The 19,598-nt window shown below is 43.9% G+C and overlaps 1 protein-coding gene across 5 annotated transcripts; it reads right to left on the bottom strand.

The window, feature by feature from the left end:
* Positions 1 to 2,067: 2,067 nt before the first annotated feature.
* Rwdd3 (RWD domain containing 3) lies at positions 2,068 to 18,452 on the bottom strand. Of its 5 annotated transcripts, NM_025637.3 has the most exons (7): positions 18,263 to 18,366; positions 17,946 to 18,090; positions 17,783 to 17,853; positions 5,439 to 5,926; positions 3,072 to 3,187; positions 2,858 to 2,973; positions 2,071 to 2,728 (listed from the first exon to the last, which is right to left on the bottom strand). In NM_025637.3, exons 1-6 carry the CDS (start codon positions 18,345 to 18,347, stop codon positions 2,859 to 2,861), a joined length of 1,020 nt encoding a protein of 339 aa, NP_079913.2. In that variant the 5' UTR covers positions 18,348 to 18,366; the 3' UTR covers positions 2,071 to 2,728; position 2,858. The 5 variants fall into 5 exon arrangements, 4 of the variants coding, with proteins under 4 accessions (NP_079913.2, XP_011238497.1, NP_082732.2 ...); XR_867227.3 differs by lacking the exons at positions 17,783 to 17,853; positions 17,946 to 18,090 and having other exon boundaries at positions 2,068 to 2,728; positions 5,307 to 5,926; positions 18,263 to 18,451; XM_011240195.3 differs by lacking the exons at positions 17,783 to 17,853; positions 17,946 to 18,090 and having other exon boundaries at positions 2,838 to 2,973; positions 18,263 to 18,451.
* Between the last annotated feature and the right edge of the window lie 1,146 nt (positions 18,453 to 19,598).

Below are 19,598 nucleotides of genomic sequence, written 5' to 3' on the forward strand. Positions count from 1 at the left end.
CCAGGTAAAGACTCTTGCTATCAATCCGAACCACCTGAGTTTCATTCCTATGACCCTTGGAGTGGAGGCAGACAGCCGACGTCTGAAAATTGTCCTCTGACTCTACTTGTACACTGCAGCACGTGTGCACACACACACGCACACACACAAATGAAACATTCTTTTATCCAAGGATCAAGTTTAATTTCTCAAACACTGTCAAACTTTCGTGATCCACTCTGGATTTGAATGTATTTGTAAACATACAAGAAAGTAATAATTAGTGTTGTTTGAATAATTTTAATAGGCAGAAAAGTAATGAAGTGGGAAGAGTCACTGTTAACCAAGTTCCTTTTCAGGGGTACAGAGTGGACTGCGAAGACACAACTTGACACTGTGCCAGAGAGCATGGGGCAGGCAGCACATCAGCAGGGGACAATCACCTCAGAGAGGCAGAGGACCAGAGGTTGGAGGTGATAAAGCTCAGCCCTGACCTCCTGCAGCTGGGGCTATAGTCCCGATGACAATGACCTTTAATGTCACTGTATTATAATCCCTTCTCAGTTCAGCTCGCCACACACAATTCTCAGCTCTGGTTTCTGCCCCATTTTAATTTTCACTAAAACCACAGTAAACCAAGGAAAAGGCTAAGAATGGCCAGCCCTGAATCTTAAGAGTCTGTTCTTGGTTTGATAACCACGTAGGGTATCTTCAATTTGTCATATGTATTCTGTCCCTGGGACAGTCTAACTGTATTTGTCAGTTCTTCAAGAAAGAAATAAACACCCTGGCAGGTGACTTAAGAAACTGAAACTCACCTCTGGTTAACAGAGCTCTGTAAGATGATCGCTGGCTGACCAAAATGTAACAGTAGGAAGAGAAAGTAAGACTGTCACACGGAACCACCATGGTCACGGAACAGCACTGCCAAGAACCATTCCTCCCAGTCCTAGGAAGGAGACCAAGTAGATGTATGCCTGCTGTGTAAATACAACAGCCTGAAGTCAAATCCCTAACACTCATGCAAAAGCCAAGCCCAATGGCACACATCTGTAAGCCCAGGACTGCATGTGACACAGGAGGATCCCAAGGGTTTGAGGTCAACCAGCTGAGGCTACCAGTGATCTCCACGCTCAGTGAGAGATGCTGTCCTAAAAAGAAAGAAGAGCTGAAGAGATGGCTCAGAGCTTAAGAGCACTGGCTGCTCTTCCAGAGGACCCAGGTTCTGTTCCTAGCACTTACGTGGCTTGGCTGTTCACAATTATCTGTAACTTCAGATGCAGAGGCTCCAACTCCCTCTTTTGGCCTCCTTAGGCAGTACACATATGTGGAGCACAGGTACAGACATAGGCAAAATATCCATATACAAAAAGAAAAATTACATAATTTTCTTAATTAAGAAGAATAAAATACTGGGCTAGAGAGCTGGCTCAGTGGTTAAGAGCACCATCTGCTCTTCCAGAGGTCCTGAGTTCAATTCCCAGCAACCACATGGTAGCTCACAACCATCTGTAATGGGATCTGATGCCCTCTTCTGGTGTGTCTAAAGACAGTGACAGTGTACTCACATACATATAGTAAATAAATAAACCTTTTAAAAAAAATAAAAAGAATAAAATAGCAGCCAGGTGGGGGTGGTGACACACACATTTAATCTCAGCACTTGGGAGGCACAAGCAGGTAGATCTATGAGTTCGAGGCCAGGCTGGTCTACAGAGTGAGTTCCAGGACAGCCAGAGCTACACAGAGAAACCCTGTCTCAGAAAAAAAAAAAAAAAAAAAAAAAGGAAAAAAAAAAAGAGTAAAATATAGAGCAACTGATGAAGACATCCAACATTAATTTTTGCCCTCTACATACAGGGGCAACTGTGCACGCTCGCAGGCACACATGCACACACGCACGCACACTCAGGCATGCATGGGCTTGTCATGCTCAGATCACCCCAACACCAACTACACTGTTAGGGTGTGCCTGTCTTCAAAAGGTGCAGGGAGAGGACTCTCCTGGCCTTTCTTTCACATCCCAGCTTCCTATTTTAGATGCCCAGAGAGCTTTATGGACATAAATATCCTTCTCAGACACAAGAGTCCTTTTACATTTCATCATAAATTTTAATATAAATAATTATGCTGCGAGTTTATCTCCCCTTGGACATAGTTAGTACATTTTACCATTATTTGAGAGATTTCACAATGAAAATTGTAGAGCTACAGTTTGGTTTGTTTTTCCACCAAAAAAAATAAAAAGGGTTCACTTTGTTGGACACATTTTCCTTGTAAAACCAGAAATTATTTTTTTCACATATGAATTTCGATTTGAACTCACTGTGTATTCTTCCAGCTCTCCAGAAAGCAACTGTGTTCTGTAAAACTTCTTGGTTTTGTATTTAATCCAACGATTTATGCAACCGCACCAAGAAATGAGTGTTAGATTTTTCTCAACATCCAACTTAAAACATAATAAGCAGAGTGGGGAGGAAGGCACGATTAAAGGCAAAAAACATAAACATGAGAAAGTAAACATGAAAACAAATCACTTTAAGAAATCATTTAATTACGAGAAAATTAGCCTGAAAATTGCAGAGTTCTAAACAAATTGTCTCTATAAAAACAACAGTTCCTTTACTGTGGTGGGTTTCTCTCTCCTCCAGACAATCCGTCTATTGAACCTAGTCTTTTCTGGCAAACGTTAGAATATATGGGATCTTTTCATGTTTAATATTCCATAAAACAGGACTCGCTTTTCTTCCTGAAATGAGAATGATTTTGCTTCAGAGAAATTTCAGATTGCTCTCTTATGACTACTTCAATGAGCCCATCCCCCAAGGCAGCAGGAAATCAAAACCAGGCTGTTTTACCAACGGATCCTGTCATTCACCTCATTTCACCAGCCCCAGTACACACTCTGAGAAGAGCTCCCCAAGTCCTGCAGCTCCGAATTCCTTTTGTAACTCCTCCAGTGTTGAATACTCTTTGACTTCAAACGCCAGAAACCTGTATTATGCGAGAGAAGCTCATGAATATGCGGAGATTTGTCAGTGGATAATTACCCATTCAGTTGCTTTTGCATCTGCAATAGTACTAAATTATACCTTTTGTGTTCCGTTTGTACTTTTGTTTCAGACAGTACACTAATCATTTTCTCTTTGCATTTCTTTCCACTTGAGTCCACATCTACTTTGGAGGTTTTCTGAAGAATCAGGTACTCCTAAAGAATAATCGGTACATTAAGGGCAGAGCGAATTCTAAAAGGCACAGTCCTGTTCTACAGGGACCCAGCCAGCGTTTTCAAGAGCATTCTCAGAGTGTAGCAGGGGGAGTTACACAGTGCCTTTACATAGGTGGCAGAACCCTGCTCTGGTGCACACAGGTGTACAGAGCAACAAAAACAAATCGTTCACCTTTAAATCTGGACTGGGCCACTGCTAGAGTGAGTTATTTAACCCTCTGTTGTTTAGACCAGCTATTTAAACCAGTTATTTAAGTTGTTGGCTCCTCAAACACTCGGTACCTTAGTTAGCCGACTCCGCACAACTAGACTGCTAACAGGATCCACCCCCTGGTGAATCTGGGACAACTGAGGGAAGTCAGACACACAAAGCACCTCTAGAGTGACTGCCTTCCAGAGGACAGCACACTGCTCAATAGTAGCAACCGCTGCTATCACCAAGCCGCCTGCAAAAGGGGCCTTCCGGCACACCACCTACTGCCCACCTGTAAATGTTCCTGCACGGTCCTGATCCTAGTATACAATCTTATAAATAAATAAATAAATAAATAAATAAATAAATAAGATAAAATAACAGGCAAATATATGTAAAATGACATTTTAGAGAATGTTATTTTAAAAATGCACTTCTCTGAACTAGTGGAACTATAATCATAAAAACATATACATGTTAGTAACTCATGAGTCTGTCGGCAATTGCTGCATTTATTCTAATGTGCCTGAGCTGATTAGACAATCGGGGCCTTAGGTAAATGTGAACAAGGAACTGTTCTCCACTTTCGTCGGCTAGCATGTTACTCTAAAGGGTCAAGGGCTATAGTGCACACAGACTGCCTCAAAATCTGCCGTCCCTTGGTTAGGCCCCACTGCAGGCTATAGATTAAATCCGGTTTCTTACTTTATCCATACCAGAACCCAGCGTGGACCTTGTTAAGCAAATGTCAATGAAGGCTGGGCTTGGGGAAACTCTAGGCTGCTGTCCTTCGACACTAAGATTACAGGTTGTTCACGATCAGTCTGTTTTAAGTAAAATCCTCTGTAACGGGGCATGACTCACTCTGACACTGCAAAACGTATGAAGTGATCTGTAGCTCTGTTAAAATGTAAGGCATAATAAGCAGGTTTCCTTGTCTGGCTCCTCATAAAACAGGCTAGGGGGCTTCAGGATGAGAGCTCGGGAAGCTGAAGATGAGGGCTTTGAAGGCAGCTGCTGGGACAAGTCAGGTGGAAAGAAGAAGTCTGGAGGAGGTGACAAGCTGACAGTCCTGGCGACCCTGCTTCCTCTGAGGCTGGCTCCTGGCTGTAAAGGACAAGCCTTCCTCTCAGGCACTACAGGTACAACACTGAAGTGTCAGGATGCGCTTCTAAGCGCCTGCATGTTAGGAAATTTGCAGACTACTCACAAACATACTCCTTGCTGTGCTGAGCTGTGGAAAAAATTAATATGGACAAGTTTTTTGTTCTTGTTTATACAGATGCAGTTTACCATTAATAGGAAACAAATACATGTCCTTGGACTTTTCCAAAACTGGGGCTGGTGCTAGAGAGATAACTCGGCGGTTAAGAGCACTTCTTGGTTCCCAATACCCAAAGGCAGCTATCCAGTTCCTAGGGAGCCAACACCCTCTTCTGGCTTCCTTGGGCACTGTACATATATACATGCAAGCAAAACACGCATACACATTTTTAAGAAAATAAGAAATAAAAAAAAACTGTCATTTCATTGAGTGGCATAATTTTTACATTATAATCTTATGCTAATCCTGAACCTTGCAAGTTTATAGCTGTTGTTAGGGACAAGATAGATAGATAGATAGATATGTATATTTTAAAAAAACAACTGGGGAAAGATGGTTGGGTGCCTAGAGAGATGGCTCAGTGGTTAGAACTTGGTTGCTCTTCCGGAGGCTGTGTTTGATACCCAGCTCATAGCTCGAAGCTCCCAGGAGATCCAACCCCCTCCTCCAGGCTCTGTGAGCATCAGAGGCTTTTCTAAACGTTTACACGAGGTGCACAGACACATCCCGACAAAACACCCAGACACAAAAGATAAACAAATATAAAGAATAGAGGAGAAAAAAAAAAAAAAACAAAGTACCATTTAACACGATGATAGGCAAATCAGAAACACCATGCTTCGACTAGCTCACTGTTATAAAACACACTTAAAAATGCACCATATTTAAGAGAAAGCAAGTAGATTCATATTCAAAATGAAGTTTTCCAGCACCTTGATGTTGCTTCTGTCTCCTTGTAGTAAAATCAGTATTAATTTACCCATGAACATCAGTCTTCCTGTCAGCCTTAACTCTGAAGCCCACTTCTCCACGGCTTTGACATATTTAGTCCTCGCTCTCATGTGATCTAAACGCAAAAGAGTCATCCACGGTCCATCGTCCCCCGTCGCACTTTCTGGCAAAGTGCACTTCTCATGGCTGCTGGCGGTCTCCGGCTGGCTGAGGACAAGTCTGAGATTCTGCTGGATCCAAAGAACCAGCTCGTGAACCATCGGTTCTGACACGAGCTTCCTGGCTTCTCCAAGTAACTTCTCCTTCGCGGTAACACACTGGGCCCTGGTCAGATGTTCCGAGGTAACCGAGATGCCGGGTAGACACAAAGGGTAACCAACTGGTAAATGGAACGCCAACTCTAAGGGCACATCCTCACCCACAAGTCCTTCAGCTGTTGTGTGAATTCTAAACACAGCCCCATCTGTCTCTGGAAGACATCCAAAAATAATCATTAGCTCCACATAATTCAATCTCAATGGAATACTAATCAGTTAAAAAAATTTCCCTTTCAAACCTCAGTTTATTGCTCATAGGAAAACGCTGAGTTTATTTTATGAAGAGACACACAAGGCAAAAAAGCCATGATTTACAGGTTAATCCCCCCTGCCATAAACACACATGAACAGTGCCACGCAAATGTACTTGCAATTCACTCTCTTTATCACCCATTTTTTATGAAATTATCAAAAAAAGGCAGTTTGATTTATACAATTTCCATCCATAATTTACTGGTAATTACGAAAATCACAAATCAGCCCTTATAGGTGTTCAATGGAGCAGCAGCATGTATAGGGAAGGTGTAAGGAGTCCACTCCAAGTTATTTGTGGTGAGTCACACGGAACCTGGGTGGTGGCAGGGCCATGTGACACCGGTGACCATCTGTGACACTGAACGTGGGGGGTTGGGGGGGTACCTACTCTTCTGATTCCGATCCACTCACGTCAGTGTAACATGAAGGCAGCAGGATGAACTGAAACTGGGCGGACATCCGTTCAGCCTCCACTGACTCCACAAGGGGCAGAGCACGCCTAGGAGACGAGAGGAAATCTGCTCTCTTTCAGATGTGCTTGGCTTCCCCACTCTGATGTGTTCCACATCACTTCACCCCACTTTCCAAAAAGTTGATAAAATGTCAGGCTAATTCATTCTGCAGGGAGCAGAAGCACCCTGATCAGAGAAAGGAGACGGGAGCCAGGTCCAGACACAGGGCTATGTGGCCAGTCTGCCTCTCTGCCTTCTTTCTCTGCCCCTGTTCTATTTCTCAGCACAGAAGCAGCCAGATCCTACACCTGGATGGCTGCCTCAACAATGGACACCCAAACACAGCCTCCATTTTAAAGAGCCTAACAGAACACTGAAATCACTTCTTAGCCATCTGATCCCAATGGTATCTAAAAGCTGTTGTTACACAGATTCATACAGGACCTAGCACATCTGTTAGAGTTTTTCTTTAATGGATGTCAATACCAGCTGCCAGGAACTACTATTTTCAGACCCCATCCGGAATCAGAGGCAGTAGCTATTGCAAAGACCATATAATATTTTCTTTTACATATGTAATGTATATAGTATTTTTAAAAAAACTTCTCTAAATATTACAGCATACATGCTTCTAAAAGTTATCACATGCTTCAAGTGTCTTTGTTCCTCCTTCCTTCTTCTACTAACATACTGTCATTATTATTGGTGTGTGTGGCCATGGGGAGGCTCAGAGAACAACTTAACAAAACAGTTCTGCTTCATTATCTTGGAGGATTATGGGACTGTCAGACCCATATGCAAGCACCTCCACAAACGGAAACATCTCACTAGCTGCACGTCTCTCCTTTCTTTCACTGAGTTCCTCTTTTCAATGGTATATTTTACTGTCAGAGTAAGCTCCTGTCATTATCAGTTCGATTAATATATATTTGCTATGTAGGACTTTTATGGACCTGTAAACAACACAGGATCACCAGGCAGATTAAACTTGTCGGCAGTCATGCAGCAAGCCTGCATTCCCTCTCATTGAGGGGGTAGAATCTTTAATCTTCAATCATTCATCATTCTACAAGCATACACTGGGTACATGTCAACCCTGTGCACTGTGCTGTTCAGAAAAAGGAATAAGTAAGACACAGATCTGCCACCGTGGTTCAGTCCAGGGTGGACACAGAGCTTCCTGAGTCTACGCCTGCAAAGTCTTCTATTAGAGATGTGTGAACATAAAGGGTTTTTTAGGGGGTTTGTGTGTTTGTGTTTGTGTGTGTGTGTGTGTGTGTAAGAGAGAGAGAGAGAGAGAGAGAGAGAGAGAGAGAGAGAGAGAGAGAGAGAGAAGGGGAGAGAGGGGGGAGAGAGAAAGAGAGACTCTACATAGTCCTGGCTGGCCTGGGGCTTACTATACAGACCAAGCTGCTTCCCAAATGCTGAAATTAATGGCATGCACCTACCACATCCAGTTTTGTGTGTGTGTGTGTGTGTGTGTGTGTGTGTCTGTGTGTGTCTCTGTGTGTCTCTGTGTGTCTCTGTGTGTCTCTGTGTGTGTGTCTCTGTGTGTGTGTGTGTGTCTCTGTGTGTGTGTGTGTGTGTGGCAGGGGGGAGAGGGTGGAAGGAGTTCCCCATGGCCTGAGTTCCTCAGAGTCTGTGGAGCTTTTCTCTGGGTCAGAAAGCAGATGTTTCCTGACCAGCACAATACACATAACATATTCTTTCAAGATCAAAAGCTGAGAAAATTTTCAGCAACTTTCATAAGACTGAAAGGTCTATCTTTTTATTAAATATATTTACGAGATACACAGAAACATTACATTTAAACACATTTATGTAGTGTTTATCATGATATTTTGATCCCTGTAAAGTTTAAATCAAGGTAAACTGATCTCCTGAAGACTGTGGGGTTCTTAAGCCCAGGGGACCTCATGGTGACGAAAACCCTTGGTGTACAGTGACAATGTGTGTACACTCACCAGCACACTACCTCATGCATTACAGTTTGGAGGTAAATAGCATACCACAAGCTCATCTGTTTGCACACTTGGTCTCCAGTGGGTGGCGCTGTTTTGGAAGGTTGTGGAACTTTAGAAATATGGGGCCCTGTCTGAAGAAGTGGGTCTCTGTGGAGTGGACCTTCAAGTTTATTGTCTGGCCATACTTCCTGTGTAATTTCTGCCTTAATCTGTCAGAAGCCACCTAGAAAGGCTAAAGCATGCAAATGAGATTTCTGGAGATGGGTGAGCTCTGAGATGCAGGGTCCTTAGAGACTTCATCCCAGGATTGCTTCTTGCTGCTATGCCTTTCCTGTCACTATTACACAGTCTAATGTTTCCTGGGCATCAGCCCACCCTATCATGCAAACTTCCTGCAGATCAACATGAAGATGTACTCTCATATAGTAAATGCTATATAGACAAATTGATTATTTCACAATTTCTGATAATGATTTTATAGAACTCTTAAATTGACACAAGTAATCTCAAGCCCCCTTAGAATAAAGCTGGAAATAGAGCTCTGTAAACCTTCCCATGGCAAGGTCTAGGATAAGATAACAGGCTTGGAACAAATTTGTGATCAAGGAAAAACACTCATTCTAGTTCAGGTCCAAGGATAAAGCACAGGTGGACATATGATAACAATGTGCCCATGTGAAACTGTTGCTTTGAGCTTATAATGAGTTTATCAAAGGAAGCACCGCTTTGAACATACTATCAGCGTCCTTCTGTAACTCTCCTTTGTGCAACATTTTATCTATGAGCTAATTTTATTTGTTTTTTGTTTGTTTGTTTGTTGTTTTGGTTTTGGGGTTTTTGGAGGGTTTTTTGTTGTTGGGGGTTTTTTTGGTTTTTGTTTTTTGGTTTTTTTTTTTTTTTTTTTTTTTTTTTTTTTTTTGGTTTTTCAAGACAGGGTTCCTCTGTGTGGCCCTGGCTGTTCTGAACTCACTATGTAGACCAGGCTGGCCTCAAACTCAGAAATCTGCCTGCATCTGCCTCCCAAGTGCTGGGACTAAAGGCATGCACCACCACACCTGGCGGGGTAATTTTATAAAGAACTTTTGTCTAAGAAGGTATAAATTGCCAAAGAGAAGAAATAAAATTTGGCATTTTGAGCTCTGCTCCATCCACCAAATGTATATGTGTGACTGTCTATAGGTACATACATACATACATACATACATGTGTAGGTATACGTGTATGTATGCAAGTATACATGAACACTTGTGGAATTGTTGAAGCAGGTGGTCAGGCCTGACCAAAGTGTGTGTGTCTGTGTGTGTCTATGTGTATACTTGAATTCTCTCATTATTCCTCTTCTTTTCTCTCTGGCTCACAAAGAGTTCTCTCCAGGCCAGCAAGGGGCCAAAGAGAAAGTAAGTTTTTTGGTTTTTTTTTTTTTTTCCTTAATCCCTTCCTGCTTACAGCAGAAGTTAATCACCAGAAGGCAGGGGCTGTTGGCCTTCGAACAGCAAAGAGTTAAAGGAAGAGAAACTTTATACATAGTAAGCAACTTTTGCCCCCTGTAAGAGCTAATGCCACCCACACTGCCTGCCTCAGTCTACCTGGATGCCTTAGCCGGCTACCAGCACTAATCCACTCAGATATGAGAAAAAGCAGCCTCATTCTCCTGCTGCCACAGCTGAGAGCCACTCTCAGGGCCACTCTGCCCCACCATGATCAACTCTATTCTTTCTATGAGACAGAATCAACCCTTGTTCCCTCCCGTTTTCTCGTGCGGTCTTTGCTCACAGTGCACCCTGAGATATATGCAACACACACACCACGCTGGGTGTGCAGGGAGCAGTACTGCCCATCACCACTTGGGGGTGCTGCTGCCTTCTTGCTGAAGCCAGAAAAGCTGCCCCTGACCCGGAAGTTGCAATTACTGGATCACATTTTCGTTTTGCTCTCTCCTTCTCATTCTTCTCACTGAGAAAGAAGTATCTTCCTCCTACAGCAAACCCTACCACCCCTAGGTGGTTATTCTAACCATTATAACTTCCTGTGCATTCTCCCACCCTCCCTGCCTTCTCTTGTTTAGAAAATGTTTGTTTATAAACCACCACAAGAACCCAATGCTAATTCCTCAACAAGCTTCAGACCTCTCTCTCTCTCTACTGCTTGTCAACCTCCACAAAATATAACTCTAGTCACCTATTCCCATTTTCCCATTAACCGGCCTCCCCATAACTGCTTAAACTGCAACTTCTCCTCATAACTGCTTAAACTGTAACTTCTAATGCCATTTCTCCCTGAAGCACCATTCTCAAGCATGACCCACGACCTCAACAATGCTGCTATGAAGAATGGGGAGAACTTAACAGGCCTGGGTTGCGTAGATGAGCCTGAGTCCTGATAGAAGTGTGTTTTGTATGTGTGAGGGTTTGGAACCCATGGTCCCAGACAAACCGAATGATTTACACTTCACCCTGGTACTGCAGTGAATCTTCTTGCTCTGAGGTTGACGTCAGCCATGCAGGGGTGTATTCCTAGGTGAAGCCTGATAAAAGCAAACATTTTAAATTGTCCCGAAACACCTAATATCACTGCTCTCCAAAGCTTCAGTCTCTAATGAAGCTAATTCCCTCCTAACTGCTACAGTGTGTGAAAATGTGCACTTTCCTGGCTGGCAACACTTCTCACAGTCACACACTGCCGCTGCGATGATCTGCCATGCTTGTCCAAGTCCACCAGAGGCCCATGTCCGGTAGCTTGCGCATGGGTTCCCCTCTACCTTCCTCTTGACTGACTTGCTCTCCCCTGCTAATATATAACGAAATGCAATTATGAGTTTAACAGATTCTCTGAGTCTTATAAATCCTTGTAGCAAATCACTGACTTTTTCCTAAAACTCCATCTCAGTCTTGCAGCTCCTGTCATTTTAAATTAACATAATAAACCCTGGGCATTAGTGTACTGAGCAGATTTCCTGCAGATCAACATAAAGATGAACTTTCATAAATTAATGCTGTTTAGATGAATTAATAATTTCATAGAATTCCTGATTTGATTCAAATAATCTTAATAAGAAAAGGGGTTTTTGTTTTGTTTTGTTTTGTTTCCGATTTATTTATTTTATGTACATAAATACATTATTGCTGTCTTAAGACACACCAGAAGAGGGCATCAGATTCCATTACAGATGGTTGTGAACCACCAGGTGATTGCTGGGAAATGAACTCAGGACCTTTGGAAGAGGAGTCAGTGTTCTTAACCTCTGAGCCACCTCCCCAGCCCAGAAGAAAAGTTTTAAGAGATGGTTTTAGTGGCTTTGCTAGAGAGATGTAATAAAGTAAAACCAAGACTAGAATGTGCCCACTCCTCATACTAGTAAGTAAAGACTGCATCATCAGAAACACAATGAACTTTCATGATTACACTAAAAAGAGAACTAGGCAGGGACAAATTTGTGTCCAAGAAAAAGCATTAAGGGCCAAGGATGAAGCCACAGGTGTGCACTACGATAGGCCATGGGAAACTGCTGCTTTGAACTTATAATGAGCTTTGGACTTAATATCAACAGCCTTTTGTAACTCCCATTTTGTGTACCATTTTATCTATAAGGTAATTTTCTAAGAACTTTTGTCTACAAAAAGGCCAGAGAAAAGAAATAAAGACAGCGTGGTGTGGTGTGCTGTAATGTGATGTGGTGTGGTGGCTTGGAGAGCTCTGCCCCATCCATCCACCCATCCAAATTTATGTGTCCGTTTGTTTATATAGGTACATGTGTATGAATGCAAGCATGCATGAATACTTGTGGAGTTAATGGAGACAGACTCGGCCCAGCCCAAGTGTGGATGCATGAACATATATGTGTCAGTGCAAACTTGCCTGTGTAAAGGGTCTTAATTCTTTTCCTTTCCTTCCTCTCTGGTTTACCAAGAGTTAACTAGCAAGGCAAGTGAAGGGCTTCTGGCTGCTTGGCCATAGTGCCAGCAATAAATCCTTTACCTAATCCCCCACTGTTAGGCAAAAGGTGACAATTCCTCTGGGGCTTCTGGCCCCAGTACAACTAAGAATAAAAGAGAGTAAATATTATTAATATTAAGCAACCTTTACACTTGCAAAACCAAGCCCCCCCCCAACCTCCATAACACCCACACCCACACCCTCACCCATACCCTCACCCACTTCTGTGATGACCTGCTCAATCTTCCAGAGAGGACCCAGGCTCCCCGCAATTATATTTAACCCAAACTTTTTCTCTACCTCTGAAGCATCTCAATTTTGTTTTTAAAGAGTAATATCGCCCTCCCCAAATGGAGAAGGGTTTAGAAAGAAACATGGTTTATAGCGATACAGGCCTTGAGTTTATGCTATTAGCTTATAACTATGGATGACATAACTATAGCAGTCCTTGAGACCTGTGCTATGCTAACTAAGTAACAGACCTATGAATGTATGCACCCTGTTTCTCTGAGCCTGAGTTACTTGCCTGCAAGTTGGAGGTTCTTTGCAGACCTGAATAAGGATGCTGACATGGGGAGAGTGTCTGGAATTACTAACAACACCATCCTCAGTGTCCCGATGGGGTGGACGGGGAACAGGTGGAAATGTGGATTTTATCAGAGAAGAAGAAAACGTCCACTGCCTGGTGAAGCTCTGCTTTGGAATCTGATGATGGAGAAAGAGGAGTCTTAGTGATGGGGCACAGGTGCACAGCAAGAAAGGCAGGCAAACGGACTGCCCAGAGCTTGGAGGGAGCAAAAGCATCAATCCCATCAAGCTAATGTATGTAAGCACACTGTTGCTGTCTTCAGCCGCACCAGAAGAGGGCAGCAGATCTCATTACAGATGGTTGTGAGCCACCATGTGGCTGCTGGGAACTGAACTCAGGACCTTCAGAAGAGCAGTCAGTGATCTTAACCACTGAGCCATCTCTCCAGCCCCCAACAATCTGATTTCATCTGGGTGAAAACTGACTTTGGACTTCTGACCTTCATGACTTCAGTACATTGGAGATGTGCTGTTTTAAGCCACCCACACGTGAGGACCGGATGCAGTAGCCACAGGTAGCTACTGTGGTAACCCGGTACTCTGCTGCATAAAAAGCCAGCATGGTCCAGCCCAGGGCAATGCATGAGCCGGAGAACACTCCAGGGAAAGCTGCAGGAAGCCAGGCAAATCTTCACTTCGTTTCCTTTTTCTTTCTTCTTGTCTTCTTCCTCCCCCTCTTCCTCTTCCTCCTCTTTTTCCTTTTCTCTTCCTCCCCCTTCTTCTTCTTCCTCCTCCTCCTCTTCTTCTTCTTTCTAGTTTCCCAAGACATGGTTTCTCTGTGTAGCTCTAGCTCTCCTGAAACTCACTCTATAGACCAGGCTGGCCTCGAACTCCTAGATCTACCTGCCTCTGAGTCCCAAATGCTGGAATTAAAGGTGTATGCCACCATACCCATCTCCATTGTCTTTCTGTTATTTTCTGGTCCCAGTTAGTACCTAGTAATCACTTTAGAAAACTAGGGAAGGACAACTACTTACATATCCAGGAGAAAACCTGCTTTGATTCCTAACACTGGAGAGTCACGGTCTTCCTAGTTGATCTCCCTGGCCAGTGTGTTCCAAACCGCACACCAGAGCTGCAAACTAAGGCTGCACAAAATGGTGCTATCTGCACAAGACAACAAGAAGACCTGAACAGACCCTGTTGTGATGTCAAATGTGGTGAGAGACCAAAAAGAAAAAAGAATAAAATCAGAGAATCTCTTTAAGAACTCCTTTTCTCCCCAGGAACCCTTCAGATGTGTCTATCTCACCCTTTCAGATTTGCTCTCCCTTGCGGTACAGCAATAACTGGCTCCCTTTGCTCCAGAATCTTTGTGGGCCTCGATCACTCAAAGTCTGTTTGTTTTCTTTTATTTTTTCCTAACAACAAAAAAAAAAAAAAGAAAGAAAGAAAAGAAAGAAAAAGAAAATTGTTCTGCTCGAAAGTTATCATCTGCTTTGAGCTTATTTAAAGTTATTAACAGCTTAGCAAGAGAATGGTTACCAGAAATCCTTGTTAAATGTACCTATGATGTTACTTTTTGCCTGGTCCCCCGCGCCAGGACAACTATTAACTCACAAGCACCATTCCTGATCCACCTCCGTCCTAAAGAGCTCATGCCTGCTCTACCAAAGCAAAACTCCCAAAAGACCCGAGTCTTATTTGGCTCCAAGACTAGGCGCTCTTACCTCTCCCAGAGACGCAGGGTTTGTCTTCTAGCCCAACCTCAGACCCACATTCACTATTTGCACGAGTCACTGCCTTGGAACAATATTGACGTTACAGCTACAACTCAAACTGAGAGAGACTCAAACCTTACTCTTTTTAGCCCGGGCACACACAGAGCTTAGGAAGCTGAGGCAGGAGGATCTAGTGTTCCTGGCTAGAGTGGGCTACATGGGTAGGTTCTGTCTTAAAACAATCAAACCTTAACCTTTCCTGAAAGAAACCATATTCCAACACGGCAGACGACAGAAATTCAAACAAAGAAACTGAATTAGACCCCGGATTCCACTCTGGTCTGTTTTAAAGTTTTCTCCCTACCTCATCCCTACAGCACACGGTAGATACACACTCCCATCACAATGATGGTGGTTAAGTGAACAAAATCTATGAGAAAGAGGTCGTTAGGATTTGTTGAGTGTGCACCAAGAAACCATTTGCATAACATACCTAACTCACAGTCTCTCTACTTGCTTTATTTTGCCCAGTTTTCACATATCCTCAAAACCTTTGCACAGAAAAGCACTCAGAAGCCCCACACACACACACACACACACTCTCCTCTCATACACACTTGCTTTATGCAAGAAATACGGTGTTTACATTGTCTGTAACCCTAAGAGATTGTTACACACGGTGTCTCTGGATTTTCACATGCTTTCATCGTTCTTAGAGAAGGAAACAAAACAACTAGAAAGACTGGAAGGTAAAGGTGGCACTCTTTCAAAATAAAGTCTAAGACTATGTGGACTTTAGAGAGATGAGTTCAGCCAAGACCATCGGCAAACAACGTCAATATGTCACTGTAACAGTTTTGCAGGGGGACAGAGTCCAATCTGAACAACAGTGTTAATAAAACACAAAACCCACTGGGAAGCTATCGCCAGCCTATTGTGTGATGCAGTTAAGCTGTTATGCGAGTCCTCTCTTTTTCAACTTTTAATCCTGTGAGATAGCTTCTAAACTGCGACTCCATTTATAACAGGCACTGGGCACAGCCATATACTCTCCGTGTCTCTACCCGGAAAATGGATGATAACACCTTCAGAAGGGACCACACACGTGTATGCTTGAAGGGGAATGCGGACCTCCCACCACCAACTCGATTGTTCTGAATATAAGCCGGATCCCACCCACACTATTGCCACTGTTTTGTTTTTTTTTTTTCTCAGCATCATGGATTGTCTTACTGTAAGAACGTTTCCTGCACCAGCCCCTTTCCTACAGAGGAGTGGGACCCAGTGCCAAACCCAACCCTGTGGAGCTTGGTGGTGATGTAATCTATGTGACCATCAGTGATCCTCAATGCAAACTAAGCTAAGCAAGCCTCTCCTTAAAACCCACGTGAAGATCAAGGTGACCACACCAACCCTGGCACCTGGACTGACTCGTGGGATGGAGAAGAACAGAATATCCCTGATTTGGCTACTCCACTGCTTTCCCAAGCTGGGAATATGGTGTTTACATTATTTCCAGCCCTAAGAGACTGTTACACACAGCGCCTCTTCCTTTGAACTTACTCTAACATGAGTGGCCAGGATGCAAACTCCCTCAAAACTCTTAAAAGAAATTACTCCCCACTAAACTGAACCCATCTATTCAAGACTTTTCGGCTCAGGGCCTCAAGAGCTGGCCGTTGGGGTCAACCCAGGTCTTCCTGTCTTACAGAGAAATGTAGGCCCTCTGCAATATTCTTCTAATCTCACTTAAGACAGGAGAGACTTATCTGGTGGAGGCCAGGGAAGAAATGATGGGTACAGAGTGACACCCTGAAACCCGAACTGCCGCTGGCAGCGAGGGTAGAAGCCACGAAGCCTGCTACACTTGGTGTTTGCCTCACTCACAGCTCCCGAGTGTGTCAATCATTCCTGCTTCAATCGCTGAACTGTTCTACTCTTCAGTGAACCTTCTAGAAAACAAAATGTCCGAAGCTGTTACACTGAATTCCTTTATAATTCAATTACTTATTGATGCCAGAACACTGAATTAAATTAATTAGGAGGCATGACTTGAAGTCATGCTCAATTTAAGAGCAGATAAAGAGCCGCAGTGTTCAGAGTATTAAGACAACCCCCTCCCCCTCTCTCTCAGCACTTCTTTTTGGGGGGTTTCTCTGACCTATCAACAGTATCTGATTGGTCATAATGCAAACCACCACCATTTTTTTAAAATGTCATAGGACATCACAGGTTCGTTTCTCCCAGATATTGGCAAGTAAGTCACGATACAAGAACTCGGAGACACGAGTGATCCCTTTAAATAGCTGCCTCCGGCAGAAGCAATTACCAATAGAGAGAATTGTGGAGACAGGAGATGCTAACCGATCAGGATGCTACCCAATCACAAGAGGGTGGCAAATCCCTACAATAAATCCTTTCATAGGGGTCTTAAGGAAGTTTCAAAAATATACAAGACAGGTCTAGGCACTTAAGAAGAGAGCAACTCCATTTTTCTAGAAAGTTCACATGGCCTGAAACGTCAAATCACCACAAAGATCTGTAGATGTGTGCATGCAAGAAGGCATAGGAGAAAGGGGTCACTGACTTATCTTATGGAAACCCAAAGCCCTCCTAATCATAGATATAGCTTCCTTAGGTCTAGCACATCTCACACTGTCTTCCTAGAGCTAAGCCAATTTATGGTCAGAAAAGCCATTACAATCGTAGTTACATTGTAACAGTAGAGGGATGGCTCTCACTGACCTCAAAATGTACATGACATATTTGACAGCTCAGCGAGGGTGAGAATAATTTGCATCAGCACATTTTCCCAAAAGGGGGAAATTGGGGGCACTCAGTGGTTAAGAGCACTGACTATTCCCTGGGTTCAGTTCTCAGCACCTTTAAGGCAAGGCTCTCAAACCCTCGGTAACTCCTAGCCCCTGAACGTCCTATTCAGGCCTCCCAGGCACACTCAGCATACAGGTCTATACAGGCATGCAAAACACTCATACATACGCCAAAAAAAAATTTAAAAGTGTGTGAGTGGAGCGTCTGGGTTCCTTAACGGAAGCCAAGACAAGAATGAAATTTTAGCTTTTTAAAACAATTAATAATAACAACAATAGTAATAGCTTTACAGACTATAAACTCTCAGAGGGTCGGTGCCCTGCCTGGGTTAGAAGAGAAGGTCTCCATGCTGCGTCCAGCAGAAGTCTGGAATCGGCTGCCATTTTTCAGCAGCCTGGAAAACGTAAAAATAAAAATATTTTTAAGTAAAACAACAAAAAAAATTAATAATAAAGTCAAAGGCAATTAACTCTGGAGAGTTCAAACCTTAACAAGCATTTCCTGACTGCCTTCCACGTGGCTGACAACCAACTACAGCGTCCTGTTGTCAGGGACGTGATACACAAATGCTTATGGTGGATGCCGACTATTTGGAGGAGCTGGGTTTCACGAGGAGGGCACTGCGCACCGTCTAGTTGCGGGAGAGCACGGGGTAGGGGGGCGGAGAGGGCGAGCTCAGGGGAGGGCACTGCAAGCGCAGGCCAACCCCACCCCCCAGTCCCCTCCTACTCCTGTCCAGGGCCACAAGACACCGGGTCCCCGACTCCCCGCAGTGGCCGCAGGGTGAGAGGCAGGGTATTCACCTGAACAGCTCAACATCTCCCACTCGTTGGGCCCGCAGAAGATCGCGGCCAGCGCCGAGAGCTCCTGCCGCACCTCCTCCACCATATCCGTGCGACCAGAACCCAAAGCCACTTCCGCCGCCTCCCGGAGCAAAGCTCCCCTACGGTCACTGGGGGGCGCCCCGGCCTCACAGCCAGGTCGGCTGCGGATGGCGCCGGGCGGGGGGCGGGGAGATGGGCGTGTTTATGGGCGTGGCATGTGTCCGCCCAGAACCTTCTGAGTTTTGGCCTCTGTGGTTTTCTGGATCAGAGAGAGACCTGTAAAGCCCCAAAGTCCCCTACAAGAACAACCAGGCTGTGAACCCACCGTGCTTCACCAGGCTAGGAGGAAATGGAGAGAGTAAAAAAAACCTAAACAAACAAGAAAAGCCAAACAAGGCGAACGAGCCCTTGTCAGGCTTTTGAACTTTGTGTCCTGAGATCCCACAGTGAGCAAAACACAAATTCCATGTCCTCATGAGGGTCAGTGACCCTCGTGGTCAGGATATTTCAGAAAAGAGAACGATAATGACCTCCAGGATACTGACCTGGTTGGTCACTAGCCTCGGGATTACACACAAGGTCTAGATTCCAGGGCCTCTTTCCAGTCCAAGATGAAGAAGAGGGAAGACTGAGATGAGACTCCTTAGAGATGGGGTCCAAAGCCAAAAACTAGCTTTACAGTGATTTGATTTGAGTTGATTTGATTTGGTTCGGTTTGGTTCGGTTCAGGTGATATTCGATGCATATAACATAATGTGTCTATTACCTCTCTGATCCCTGAAGCTTAATGGTGAAATCACCATCTTTGAATCTTGACCTAAATTTCAAAACACTCGCAGTAACAATAGGATAACAGAATGAGTGATGCATCTGTTTCAACCTCGACTTTAGTAAGCAAAATTAATTTGTGGTAAGTAGTTCTGTCTAGGTGCATTTGACTCCCCCCGCCCCCAAAATAAAAATTTTTAATTCTGCAGCTCCCAAGAGTCCTTTGGCTCACTCGGGGAGGTCTCATGCCACTGGTTTGTATCAGAAATAACATTCTGTGAGTTCATCAAAGAATTTAAGTAGGTCTTCAGTGACTCCTTTCACTGACTTCTACAAGTCAGAATAATTTTAACTGGGCCACGTTACTATCCCAATCATCATTTCTATTGCTAAAAGGGCAATTTGAAAAAAGGAAGAGAAATTGGCTTCCAAGAAGAGAAAGGAAATCTGATGAGATAGACAAGAAAAGCTTTTCCAGGGATGCCCTGAGATTTCAGTGACCCCAGGCAATTAGGAACCGTGCTGTGCAAATAATTAGAAAGATAAA

The sequence above is a fragment of the Mus musculus genome, chromosome 3 (genome assembly GCF_000001635.26).
Source record: "Mus musculus strain C57BL/6J chromosome 3, GRCm38.p6 C57BL/6J".
NCBI classification, from domain to species: domain Eukaryota; kingdom Metazoa; phylum Chordata; class Mammalia; order Rodentia; family Muridae; genus Mus; species Mus musculus.

What these genes read in the sequence shown, in the direction of transcription:
- Rwdd3 (NM_025637.3), bottom strand. Translation starts at nt 18,347, where the DNA reads ATGGTGGAGGAGGTGCGGCAGGAGCTCTCGGCGCTGGCCGCGATCTTC. An exon ending in GACCTTCTCTTCTAACCCAG is followed by an intron (nt 5,927 to 17,782) that starts GCAGGGCACCGA and finishes GATGTCTTCCAG; the next exon opens with AGACAGATGGGGCTGTGTTT. An exon ending in GTACAAACGGAACACAAAAG is followed by an intron (nt 2,974 to 3,071) that starts GTATAATTTAGT and finishes CGCATAATACAG; the next exon opens with GTTTCTGGCGTTTGAAGTCA.